The sequence below is a fragment of the Aedes albopictus genome, chromosome 1 (assembly GCF_035046485.1).
Source record: "Aedes albopictus strain Foshan chromosome 1, AalbF5, whole genome shotgun sequence".
Classification (NCBI taxonomy): domain Eukaryota; kingdom Metazoa; phylum Arthropoda; class Insecta; order Diptera; family Culicidae; genus Aedes; species Aedes albopictus.
The window spans coordinates 165,171,103-165,185,494 of record NC_085136.1 but is presented as its reverse complement, the minus strand read 5'-3'; the positions used below and the strand labels follow the sequence as shown (position 1 = coordinate 165,185,494).

At 40.5% G+C, this 14,392-nt stretch overlaps 1 protein-coding gene across 3 annotated transcripts in view; it reads left to right on the top strand.

The window, feature by feature from the left end:
- The window catches only part of LOC109431516 (acetylcholinesterase), a 178,100-nt gene that overhangs the window by 17,265 nt on the left and 146,443 nt on the right, over nt 1-14,392 (top strand). For 2 of the 3 annotated variants that reach the window (XM_029862027.2, XM_029862026.2), the window contains exon 2: nt 13,400-14,106. In XM_029862027.2, the coding sequence (XP_029717887.2) occupies nt 13,820-14,106 (287 nt within the window). In that variant the 5' untranslated portion in view covers nt 13,400-13,819. Of the gene's footprint in view, nt 1-12,973; nt 13,098-13,399; nt 14,107-14,392 lie in introns of those variants that run through there. The other variant, XM_062845732.1, reaches the window with a different exon arrangement.

Below are 14,392 nucleotides of genomic sequence, written 5' to 3'. Positions count from 1 at the left end.
GTAAGCAATTCCAGCAGGAAACCCCAAAAAAAAATCTAGCGGGAATTTCCAAGGGAATTCGAGAAAAAATCCCCACAGGATTTCTAGGGGGATTTAACGAAAAATATCAAGAAGGAATCTCTGAAGAAGTTCCAGGAGAAACTCCTGAGGAAATTCTAGGATTAATCACCGAAGGAATTCCAAGAGGAATCCCCGGCAGACTTCCAGAAGAAATTCTCGAAGGAGTTCTAAAAGGAATCACTGAAGGAATTCTAGAAGGAAACCTCGAAGGAGTTCTAGGAGAAACCCCTGAAAGAGTTCTATGAGAAAATCCTGGAGGAATTCCATGAGTAATACCAGGAGGAATCTCCGAAGATATTCGAAGAGGAATCACCAAAAGAATTCCTAGGGAAAACTCGAAGGAAATTCAGGAGGAATCTCCGAAGAAATTCCAGTGGAAATTCCCGTGTAAATTTCAGGAAGAGTCCCCGACGGAATATCAGGAGGAATTTCCGAAGGAATTCCAGGAGAAATCCCCGAAAAAACTCTAGGAGGAATCGCCGAAGGAATTCCACAAGGATCTCCGAAAGAATTCAAGGAATGTAATTCCCAAGGAATTACAGTAGAAATCCCTGCAGGAATCCTAGAGGGAACCCCTGAAGGAATTCTGGAAGGAATCTCCGAATTATTTTCAAGCGGAATAATCGAAGAATTCAAAAGGAATCCCCATAGTAAGTCCAGGAGGAATCCCCAAGTGAACTCTAGGAGGAATCTTCGAACGAATTTCTGGATGAATCCCCGAAGAACTTCTAGAAGAGATCATCAAAGGAATTCCAGGGTGACTCCTGGAGGAATTCTAAGAGGAATCTCTGAAGGAAATCCAGGAGGAATCTCCGAATGAATTCGAAGAGAAATAGTCAACGAATTTCAGGTGGAATTCTCGAAGGAAGTCTAGGAGGAAACTAGATATTCCAGGAAGAATTACGGAAAGAATTCCAGGAGGAATCCTCTAAGGAAGTCCTGGGGAACCCGTGAAGGACGTTTAGGAGGAATCCCCCGAAGAAATCACAGGAGAAATCCCTGCAGGAATTCCAGGGGGAATTCCCGAAGGAATTCTGGTAAGAATGTCCAGAGGATTTCCAGGCGGAATCCTCGAAGGATTTTAAGCCGAATCTTTCGAAGAATTCCTGGAGGAATTCCAGAAGTACACCCTGGAGGAATTCTTGTAAAAACTACATGAAAGATCTCTCAAGAAAATCTGGGAGATATGCGTGATTGTAATCCTAAGGAATTTATTGAAGGAACTCCTACAAGATTCCCTGAAAGAACTCCTGTAGGAATTCCTGAATAAACTTATGGAAAGATCTCTGATGTAACTCATGGAGGCATCCGTGAGACCTCTTGGAAAATTCTCAATTTTAATCTACAATCTGAAAGAACCCCAGCAGCGATCCCTGGGAGAATCCCTAAAGAAACTTCTCGAGGAATCCCCTAAGGATATTCTAAAGGAGTCTTAGAAGGAACTCTTATATAGGAATCCCTGAATAAACTTCTGCGGGAATCCCTGAATTCTCCTGCAGGTAACCTTGGATCCTCCTATAATACTCTCTGAAGGAACTCCTGGAGAGATTTGAAGGAACTTCTGTAGGAATCCCTGAAGAAATTCAGGAGGAATCTCTGAATAAACATCTGCAAGAATCCCTGAAACTCCTGGAGGAATTTCTGAAGGAACCCCTAGACTAATTTCTCAAGGCTTCCTGTTTAAATAAATTTCTGAAGGAATTACTATTGAACACCTGAAGGTATCCCTCTTGAAGCTATTAGTATCCCTTAACGAACTCCTGGAGAGATCATCGAAGGAACTTCTGGAGCAATCCTGGAAAGAATTCCTGAAACAATCTCTGAAAAATTTTCATGAGGCATCCCGAGGCATCCCTGAAGGAATTTCAGGAGGGATACTAGAAGGAATTCCTGTAGGAAGCCTTGATAAAACTCCCAGAGTGATTCCTGAAGGATCTCCTTGGGCGATCCCTACAAAACGTCAGGAGAAATTCCTTGTTGGAATTCTAGAGGAATTTGTGAAGGATGGCCTGGAGGAATCTCTGAGGGAACTCCTGGACTAGTTTCTAAAGAAACCTTTGAAACGATTCCTGAAGGAACATTAGAAGGAATCCCTGACTAAACTCTCAGACCCTGAGGATCTTCTGGATGCATCTTTGATGAATCTCTAGAAGGCATCCCTGAATCATCCAGAAAGAATTCCTAAAGGAATTCCTGGAGTTTTCCCTGACGATACTCCTGTCGAGGTCTTCCTGAGAAATCTCCTGAAAAAAAAAAACAATCCTGAAGGCATTACTGAATCTTTCCAGAATAATCTCTGGGAAAACTTCAGGAGAGATATAAATGATGAACAATGAATGAAATCTAATGAAAAATTTAAAAAAATCATAGAATTCGTATTTGAATGCACACTCTGAAATTCCATTTGAATTTCTTCAGATGTTCTTAATAAGTCTTCTGCAGAATTGTTTTATGATAGTGATCGTGAAAATTTTTTATCTTAACTTTATATAAACACAATTTTGTTCGTGCACTGATCACCGGCGCGAAAAATGAAAATCGGCGGCGTGAGAAACACCGGCGTATGGCGCGCCGTTGGCGTCGGTGTGGGACAAAAAATGTCGGCGGCGGCAGCGCACAGGTCTACCCTACTCACGTTTTCAAGAGCATCAATTTTGATAATTGCAAGTGAGCAAAGCCAGGATAAACAAGTGCTGCTTGGTTTTCGATGCTTCGTTCGTCAGATTTGTGCTTCTAAAGTTTGTTTGCAAAACTTCAATAGGATTTCTTGATGTTTCACCTTAAGTTAGGGCTTCAATGAGGAAAATTGGTTTGCGAGAAGTTCCCAAGACGCTTCAAAGACGTTTCAAGGGGTTCAGGCGTTTTCAGGAGCCTTTAACACTTATGTGGCCGGCAGGGTACCCACCCGGGTACCTTTTTCAATTTCAAATCTCGATATTTTTATGGTTATTGAGACTAGGATGTTGGAACTCTGTTAGATCTTAGAACTCGTGAATATACATCTATTAATGGGGTTGACCGAATTTTAAAGTGAGGAGGGGCAGGGGGAGGGGCTCCTGCATTTTTTTATTACGTGGAAGGCCGGCAGGGTACCCGGGTACCCACGAAATTGAAATGATCATGTCTCCGTCAATTTTTCATCGATTTTGGAAACTTTTTAGCTCATTCAACTCAGAAACTCATCATCTATCGGAAAAATACTTGGTTAGACCGATCTAATCACCGTGGTTTTCAGAAAATCCATATTTTTGGGAGCATGTCCTTATACCATATTGAAACCAGTGGTGTCATCGTGGTTACTCCAAGTTACTCACTGAGTAACCAGCTCTTCAGTTAAAAAAAAAAATTTTTTTTTTCAGGATGCAAAATATAATAAAATACCAATTTTGGTTATTTTGGGTGCACACTGTTAACGCCCTGACCACATCAGTTTTAGTGAATATGGATTTTTAAACAATTCGACATTCTGGACCGCCCCCTCAGGAAGCGAAATATTATAAAATGCCAATTTTGGTTATTTTGGGTGTTCACTGTTAACGCCCTGACCACATCAGTTTTAGTGAATATGGATTTTTAAACAATTTGACATTCTGGACCGCCCCCTCAGGAAGCGAAATATTATAAAATGCCAATTTTGGTTATTTTGGGTGTTCACTGTTAACGCCCTGACCACATCAGTTTTAGTGAATATGGATTTTTAAACAATTTGACATTCTGGACCGCCCCCTCGGGCAGTGGTGTCATCGTGGTTACTCCAAGTTACTCACTGAGTAACCAGCTCTTCAGTTAAAAAAAAAATTTTTTTTTCAGGATGCAAAATATAATAAAATAAGAAATTTTGGTTATTTTGGGTGCACACTGTTAACGCCCTGACCACATCAGTTTTAGTGAATATGGATTTTTAAACAATTCGACATTCTGGACCGCCCCCTCAGGAAGCGAAATATTATAAAATGCCAATTTTGGTTATTTTGGGTGTTCACTGTTAACGCCCTGACCACATCAGTTTTAGTGAATATGGATTTTTAAACAATTCGACATTCTGGACCGCCCCCTCAGGAAGCGAAATATTATAAAATGCCAATTTTGGTTATTTTGGGTGTTCACTGTTAACGCCCTGACCACATCAGTTTTAGTGAATATGGATTTTTAAACAATTCGACATTCTGGACCGCCCCCTCAGGAAGCGAAATATTATAAAATGCCAATTTTGGTTATTTTGGGTGTTCACTGTTAACGCCCTGACCACATCAGTTTTAGTGAATATGGATTTTTAAACAATTTGACATTCTGGACCGCCCCCTCGGGCAGTGGTGTCATCGTGGTTACTCCAAGTTACTCACTGAGTAACCAGCTCTTCAGTTAAAAAAAAAAATTTTTTTTTTTCAGGATGCAAAATATAATAAAATACCAATTTTGGTTATTTTGGGTGCACACTGTTAACGCCCTGACCACATCAGTTTTAGTGAATATGGATTTTTAAACAATTTGACATTCTGGACCGCCCCCTCGGGCAGTGGTGTCATCGTGGTTACTCCAAGTTACTCACTGAGTAACCAGCTCTTCAGTTAAAAAAAATATTTTTTTTTTTCAGGATGCAAAATATAATAAAATACCAATTTTGGTTATTTTGGGTGCACACTGTTAACGCCCTGACCACATCAGTTTTAGTGAATATGGATTTTTAAACAATTCGACATTCTGGACCGCCCCCTCAGGAAGCGAAATATTATAAAATGCCAATTTTGGTTATTTTGGGTGTTCACTGTTAACGCCCTGACCACATCAGTTTTAGTGAATATGGATTTTTAAACAATTTGACATTCTGGACCGCCCCCTCAGGAAGCGAAATATTATAAAATGCCAATTTTGGTTATTTTGGGTGTTCACTGTTAACGCCCTGACCACATCAGTTTTAGTGAATATGGATTTTTAAACAATTTGACATTCTGGACCGCCCCCTCGGGCAGTGGTGTCATCGTGGTTACTCCAAGTTACTCACTGAGTAACCAGCTCTTCAGTTAAAAAAAAAATTTTTTTTTTCAGGATGCAAAATATAATAAAATAAGAAATTTTGGTTATTTTGGGTGCACACTGTTAACGCCCTGACCACATCAGTTTTAGTGAATATGGATTTTTAAACAATTCGACATTCTGGACCGCCCCCTCAGGAAGCGAAATATTATAAAATGCCAATTTTGGTTATTTTGGGTGTTCACTGTTAACGCCCTGACCACATCAGTTTTAGTGAATATGGATTTTTAAACAATTCGACATTCTGGACCGCCCCCTCAGGAAGCGAAATATTATAAAATGCCAATTTTGGTTATTTTGGGTGTTCACTGTTAACGCCCTGACCACATCAGTTTTAGTGAATATGGATTTTTAAACAATTCGACATTCTGGACCGCCCCCTCAGGAAGCGAAATATTATAAAATGCCAATTTTGGTTATTTTGGGTGTTCACTGTTAACGCCCTGACCACATCAGTTTTAGTGAATATGGATTTTTAAACAATTTGACATTCTGGACCGCCCCCTCGGGCAGTGGTGTCATCGTGGTTACTCCAAGTTACTCACTGAGTAACCAGCTCTTCAGTTAAAAAAAAAAATTTTTTTTTTCAGGATGCAAAATATAATAAAATACCAATTTTGGTTATTTTGGGTGCACACTGTTAACGCCCTGACCACATCAGTTTTAGTGAATATGGATTTTTAAACAATTTGACATTCTGGACCGCCCCCTCGGGCAGTGGTGTCATCGTGGTTACTCCAAGTTACTCACTGAGTAACCAGCTCTTCAGTTAAAAAACCCAGATTAATCCACCTAGTGGTGATAGTGCCTTTCTCGTCGAATATGTACTAATAATCTTTCCGTCGACGCAATCAATCTTGCTTTAGAGTCAGTGATCAGCCCCAAAATTTAGGGCCCAAATCTTTGTGCTTTGGTAACGGACGAGAAGGAGGAAATGCTCATAACAGCCATCTGGGACTGTACCACCTACGAATTTCTGAATCATGAGAATACTTTATTTAGAAATTCAAGGTCATCATCGAATTGGGGCACTTATTCATACGTTATGTTCAACGTATGGGCAGAGCCGAAAGTATCAGACCTTTTAGTTGACTGCTTGATAATCTTCACTGGAGGCTGATTCATACCAAGATGACAATTACTAGCCAGGATTTAACTTTTTCACAGATCATTTTGACAAAGTTTAATCTGCACACTTTATGCTATATTTTGTTATCATTGGTTACAAGATCCATGTAAAATTTGTTATGTAGTAATTTGAATTGCCAATGTTATATCACATTCAAATATAAACCATATTACAGAGCTCGCTCTCCAGTCGCATCAAAATTTTGCACAGTAATTTTAGACGCAAATAAATATTTCAACAAATGTTCGGGGCTGATGCGCTTAAATTTTAATTTTTCCATATAACGTTGACCCATCCTACTGTAAATTTACGTCTCAAGAATCTAAAATTGTGTGATTTAATGAGATCGCTTTAGTTTTTTTTAGGTTTTTGGTTCTCTTACACATATCCATCGCTTGCATTGATTTAGTTCACTTTCGTAATTCCGCTGAAGCACCCAACGCTGCTTCTGCAACACCACCGGTAGCCTCTTATGTAGTCTCAGTCTATTTTGTATTGCTTACGAGACCCCCGCAAATGATTCTGGAACACTACCTTATGTTCACTAGTTTATGAAAACTGTTAATCAGGTTACCCGGATTTAAAAACACTACCGGTGGTCACTTCTGTGGACTGTACCTATTTTCTTATTATCCACGCATCAGGTTACTGACAAAAAAGTGATTTGATACCGCAAGCATGGGTTTGATCCACTTTTATGTATGTCCATTTCCAGTGGGACACTCTTAACCGGTTCCGGAAAATTTACATGGTTCATTTTTACATTTGACCAATTCCGGCGGGACACCTGAAACCGGTTGTGGAACGTAATCTCAGCTGATTTTCTTAATAACCGTTCATCAGCATATCGAAAAAACCTCGATTTGATGAAGCGCATGCATGGAGTTCGCTTCCCTTCCCTACATCCGGAGGGACACCGGGAACCGATTCCAGGATACTACTAGTTCTCCCTAGCATGGTCTGGGATATTTTTTCTTTGTAACCGTTCATTAGGATACCTTAAATGCCATTTGATGTGTCGCGAATATTTTTTGGTTTGTTTTTTGCATTCGGCCACTTTCAGTGAGACACCTCGAACCGATTCCGGAACACTATCCGTAGTTTCTAATGTGGGCTTAGCTTATTTTCATGCTGATCGTAGAAGTTATCGAAAAGGCTACGATTTGATGTGTCGCATGTATGAATTAGGCCACTTTCGGCGGGACATCAGGAACCGGTTCCGGGATGCTACGAGTTCAGATATGATCCGAAACCGGTTCCGTAACACTACCGGTCAGATATAGTGCACGACTATTTTCCTATTTACCGTTCATCAGGTTATAGAAAAAGCTGCGATTTGATGTGTCGCATGCATGGGTTTGGTTCACTTTTATATTTGGCCACTTCCGGCGGGATATCCGGAACCGGTTTTGGAACACTACCAGATCAGATATCAGAGACTATTTTCTTGTTTACCAATCATCAGGTTACAGAAAAAGCGGTGATTTGATGTGTCGCATACATGGGTTTGTTTCACTTTTCTATTTGGCCACTTCCAGCGGGACACCCGGAACCGGTTCCGGTATGCTACCGGTTTAGATATGGTCTTAGACTATTTTCCTGTCTACTGTTCATCAGGTTAAACAAAAAGCTGCGTTTTGATGTGTCGCATGCATGGGTTTGGAACACTTTTATATTTGACCACTTCCGGTGGGACACCCGGAACCGGTTCCGGAACACTACCGGTTCAGATATAGTCTGCGACTATTTTCCTGCTTACCGTTCATCAGATGAACGAAAATGCCGTGGTTTGATGGGTCGCATGCATGGGTTTGTTGCAATTTCATATCGGGCCCCTTCCTGGGGTACCGGTCCGGAACACCTAAATGGCCATAACTCCGGAACGGCTGGACCGATTCAAACCATTTTCAATAGGAAACAATGGGACAATATTCCGCGTCGATTGAAACCTAAAGCGTTGAAATCGGATGATATTTACTATCCAAAAGTGAGGTGACATTTTTGTACACATACACACATACACACGCACACACACACACACACACATACATACATACACACACACATACACACACACAGACATCATCTCAACTCGTCGAACTGAATCGATTGGTATATAAGACTTGGCCCTCCGGGGGTTCTATCAAGATTTCATTTTTGGAGTGAACATATAGCCTTTCGGTACACCTTGGTGTACGAGAAAGGCAAAAAATATTTTTTTTTTTCAGGATGCAAAATATAATAAAATACCAATTTTGGTTATTTTGGGTGCACACTGTTAACGCCCTGACCACATCAGTTTTAGTGAATATGGATTTTTAAACAATTCGACATTCTGGACCGCCCCCTCAGGAAGCGAAATATTATAAAATGCCAATTTTGGTTATTTTGGGTGTTCACTGTTAACGCCCTGACCACATCAGTTTTAGTGAATATGGATTTTTAAACAATTCGACATTCTGGACCGCCCCCTCAGGAAGCGAAATATTATAAAATGCCAATTTTGGTTATTTTGGGTGTTCACTGTTAACGCCCTGACCACATCAGTTTTAGTGAATATGGATTTTTAAACAATTCGACATTCTGGACCGCCCCCTCAGGAAGCGAAATATTATAAAATGCCAATTTTGGTTATTTTGGGTGTTCACTGTTAACGCCCTGACCACATCAGTTTTAGTGAATATGGATTTTTAAACAATTCGACATTCTGGACCGCCCCCTCAGGAAGCGAAATATTATAAAATGCCAATTTTGGTTATTTTGGGTGTTCACTGTTAACGCCCTGACCACATCAGTTTTAGTGAATATGGATTTTTAAACAATTCGACATTCTGGACCGCCCCCTCAGGAAGCGAAATATTATAAAATGCCAATTTTGGTTATTTTGGGTGTTCACTGTTAACGCCCTGACCACATCAGTTTTAGTGAATATGGATTTTTAAACAATTTGACATTCTGGACCGCCCCCTCAGGAAGCGAAATATTATAAAATGCCAATTTTGGTTATTTTGGGTGTTCACTGTTAACGCCCTGACCACATCAGTTTTAGTGAATATGGATTTTTAAACAATTCGACATTCTGGACCGCCCCCTCAGGAAGCGAAATATTATAAAATGCCAATTTTGGTTATTTTGGGTGTTCACTGTTAACGCCCTGACCACATCAGTTTTAGTGAATATGGATTTTTAAACAATTCGACATTCTGGACCGCCCCCTCAGGAAGCGAAATATTATAAAATGCCAATTTTGGTTATTTTGGGTGTTCACTGTTAACGCCCTGACCACATCAGTTTTAGTGAATATGGATTTTTAAACAATTCGTCATTCTGGACCGCCCCCTCAGGAAGCGAAATATTATAAAATGCCAATTTTGGTTATTTTGGGTGTTCACTGTTAACGCCCTGACCACATCAGTTTTAGTGAATATGGATTTTTAAACAATTTGACATTCTGGACCGCCCCCTCAGGAAGCGAAATATTATAAAATGCCAATTTTGGTTATTTTGGGTGTTCACTGTTAACGCCCTGACCACATCAGTTTTAGTGAATATGGATTTTTAAACAATTTGACATTCTGGACCGCCCCCTCAGGAAGCGAAATATTATAAAATGCCAATTTTGGTTATTTTGGGTGTTCACTGTTAACGCCCTGACCACATCAGTTTTAGTGAATATGGATTTTTAAACAATTCGTCATTCTGGACCGCCCCCTCAGGAAGCGAAATATTATAAAATGCCAATTTTGGTTATTTTGGGTGTTCACTGTTAACGCCCTGACCACATCAGTTTTAGTGAATATGGATTTTTAAACAATTTGACATTCTGGACCGCCCCCTCAGGAAGCGAAATATTATAAAATGCCAATTTTGGTTATTTTGGGTGTTCACTGTTAACGCCCTGACCACATCAGTTTTAGTGAATATGGATTTTTAAACAATTCGACATTCTGGACCGCCCCCTCAGGAAGCGAAATATTATAAAATGCCAATTTGGGGCTGTCCATAAACCACGTGGTCATGAGGGGGGGGGGGGGGGTGTTCGGCCAATGAGCATTTTGTATGGACGAATAAAAAAATTTGTATGGACAAATGACCACGCGGGGGGGGGGGGGGGTCTGAGAAGTCCCAAAAAATGACCACGTGGTTTATGGACAGCCCCTTTTGGTTATTTTGGGTGTTCACTGTTAACGCCCTGACCACATCAGTTTTAGTGAATATGGATTTTTAAACAATTCGTCATTCTGGACCGCCCCCTCAGGAAGCGAAATATTATAAAATGCCAATTTTGGTTATTTTGGGTGTTCACTGTTAACGCCCTGACCACATCAGTTTTAGTGAATATGGATTTTTAAACAATTTGACATTCTGGACCGCCCCCTCAGGAAGCGAAATATTATAAAATGCCAATTTTGGTTATTTTGGGTGTTCACTGTTAACGCCCTGACCACATCAGTTTTAGTGAATATGGATTTTTAAACAATTTGACATTCTGGACCGCCCCCTCAGGAAGCGAAATATTATAAAATGCCAATTTTGGTTATTTTGGGTGTTCACTGTTAACGCCCTGACCACATCAGTTTTAGTGAATATGGATTTTTAAACAATTTGACATTCTGGACCGCCCCCTCGGGCAGTGGTGTCATCGTGGTTACTCCAAGTTACTCACTGAGTAACCAGCTCTTCAGTTAAAAAAAAATTTTTTTTTTTCAGGATGCAAAATATAATAAAATAAGAAATTTTGGTTATTTTGGGTGCACACTGTTAACGCCCTGACCACATCAGTTTTAGTGAATATGGATTTTTAAACAATTCGACATTCTGGACCGCCCCCTCAGGAAGCGAAATATTATAAAATGCCAATTTTGGTTATTTTGGGTGTTCACTGTTAACGCCCTGACCACATCAGTTTTAGTGAATATGGATTTTTAAACAATTTGACATTCTGGACCGCCCCCTCGGCATTGAAACCCACATTGTTGAGGCTAGGATATCTTAAAGAAAGTGTTTATGGTCAACCATGGCCCCACGGAAAGCGTGTTCCGAAAACACAGTTTCAAAGTCAACACGTTTTATGATTCCAGGCCGGTCAGATACAATATGCCAAAGCAATTATACGATGCTTGGTACCGAAATTGCTACTAACCTACCGAAAATCCCGTATATTGTATTGTATAAAAACATGGATTCGGAAATCCGGATTTTTCGGTACCTATGGTGATTGGACCGGTCCAACCAAATACGATCTCGATAGATAATGAGTTTCTGAGTTGAATGAGGCAAAAACTTTTAAAATCGGTGGAAAAATCGCTGAGATATGATTATTTCCATTTCGTGGGTACCCGGGTACCCTGCCGGCCTTCTACGGGTGTTTTTTTTGCTGGCCACACTACGGTTAAAGACGTTCCAACAGATTTCGTTGGCGTTTCAATGTGATCACGGAGATTTCAGGGATGTTTTAATAGTATTACGGAAGTTTCTGAGAATTTTCAAAGGGTTTAAAGACACTTCAGCGAAAAAGGAAGTTGTCTCAGAAGACTTGAAAGGGCGGTGCAAGGGTTTCAATGGAGTTTCTAGACATTCCATAGTTTCAGGAGATTTGAAGAACGTTTCAAAGACGTTTCTAGAGGTTTAAGGAGCGTCTGGTAGCATTTCGGAGGCGTTTTAAGGGGTTTTCAAGTGTGTTTGAGGAGATTCTGAATTATTTTAATGGCCTTTCTGGGTCATTTCAAATTGATTTTGATTATTTAAAAGGCGTTTCGAGACATTTCAAGTCAGGGTCGTATTGTATGGATTCGAGCACTTCTCTATACCAAAGGAGTTTCAGGAGCATTTCAATTTGATCGAGGAATTGAAGGATTGAGGAATGATGATTTCGAGGGTATTTAAATGGGGTTATGGGGGTTCCAGAGGCGTTTCAAGGCATTTCAAGGGTGTTTTAAGGGGTTTCAAGGTTTTTTTTTTTGTAAAGGAGTATCTGAAAATCCTCTGAAATTTTCTTAACCGTTATGTGTCCGACAAACTTTTTGCTTTTTCCTACACCGTGCTTTTTAAATGGGTGCTGGGTACCCGGGTACCCTGTCGGCCACATAAGGGTTAAGTGATTCCAAAATCCTCTGAAACGTTCTTAAGACTCAATATAACGCCCTTGAGACACCCAGGAACCCTATAAGAATCCTGAAGCGCTCCTGAAACCCTCTGAAGCGCTTCTATGTAACTTTGTAACTTTTGTAATTCACCTGGAGCCCCATGAGAACCTAAGAAGCGATTCTGAAGCTCCCTTGAGCCCCCTGAGACCCCCTGAAATGATTCTGAGACTTCCTGAAGCGCCCCTGAGGGCCTCTGAAGCCCCCTGAGAAGACTCTTAAACCTCCTGAAACCCCTTGGAACACCCTGAAATGCCCATGGAACCTCCTTTTGCTCTTATAAATGCCCCCTGGCCGCCGTTGCCATAGCTATCGTCATTATTGCGTTTTCTTACGCACAATATTGATTCTGAGTAATTTTCCATCTTTAAGCAGGGCATAAAAAGGTGTATAAACTAACGTGCATGGAAAGAGGTTTCAGTGAACAGATATATAATTATTTTATTATTATTTATTCGGTCACACAAAGAACGAACGAACGAACGAATGTAGCAACATTATTTTTCATAACGTTTTTGAGCATCCCTACATAACAAATCCCTGTTCTTCCACCATCCCGAACATAATCCGACTAACTAGTGAAGATGGGACATAGCTGTGTGTTTGTCGTTTTGGTGGCGGGCGACACGGCACATAGAAGATAAAAACAAAACGAGTCAGAATGTTATCAGCTGTTTAAATGGAACTGCTTGGAGTCAGTTTGATTGCTGATGAAGTATGCACAGTAGCAGGTACATTGCATTGTCATCTTTGAATTTGCAGAACGTGCTCTTTGAACAAGTGTGCCCCCTGGTGTATTGCATTGCGGTTGACTTTCACGACTTGATTCGGAGCATGGTTCAATCGAAAGGATTCGAAAATTGCTGTTTATGTTACTAAAATATATTGTAACCATCGTGGGTAGGGTCATCAGCACCAAAACATGCAGAGCCGTAGATTGTGCATCAATGAACTATTTACCAGCATATACAACATACGTATAGCCTTTGAAAGGTACTTAAACTAACGACTTCTTTTTATCTTTATTCCCCAGGCATCGATCGTATCCAGTATCAGTAAGTGAAGCCAAAGGCCAGTCAGAAGAGCGTTTAGAGAAGCAGTGCATGTTTGTTGGTGTTGCTAAGAAGCATTTTTGAGGAAGTCGAAGAAATCGAATAGAAAGTCATTAGGTTTTCTCTTTTAAGTGCACTATGTGTTGATAGTATCGTGGATTTGATTGTGAAATCGTTACGTTGTTAGAGAAACACAGTTTGATTCGTCGTTACCTTTTATTTTGGAATTCGTTTTTAAGTGAGTTGCGGTGTTCCTGCCATCCAAATGGTGCCATACAATGGAAGAATGTAAGCTGTTGTAAACGGCTCTAATAGTGAAAAATAGGAAAAAGGAATTAGGTTTCCACTGTGAATTCATAGATTGAGTGAGTGTTTCAGCAACACATAAATAATTTAAAAAAATGTCGACCGTAGTTCGGTTGTGGTGCAATATGATTTCTCTACTGCTGTGCATAACTGTGATAAGCCCCGCATATGGAATCTTTGACCGGCTGGTGGTTCAAACGAGCAGTGGCCCCATCCGGGGTCGTTCAACAATGGTGCTAGGCCGCGAAGTGCATGTGTTCAATGGAGTCCCTTTTGCAAAACCGCCGGTCGATGGTCTGCGCTTCCGTAAGCCCGTTCCCGCTGAACCGTGGCACGGGGTTTTGGATGCTACGCGATTACCGCCATCGTGCATTCAGGAAAGGTGAGTTGGATGAGTCAAACGAGAAGAATGTGAATGATGATTTATTTTATTGTTTATTTACATAATAAAACATTTATCTCGATGGATTCAAAATCTGTATGAAATGATTTTTTACACGCAAAAAACCCGTTCCGATATACGTGCACTCCCACCCAACAAACATTTTTGCTGTATAAGAGTGGAACAAACCACTCTTAAACAAACTTTAGCTTAAGAAACTGTTATTCAGCTACTTCTGTTTCTTGGGCAGTCACGGCAACGGGAACAAACGGGAACTATGCATAGC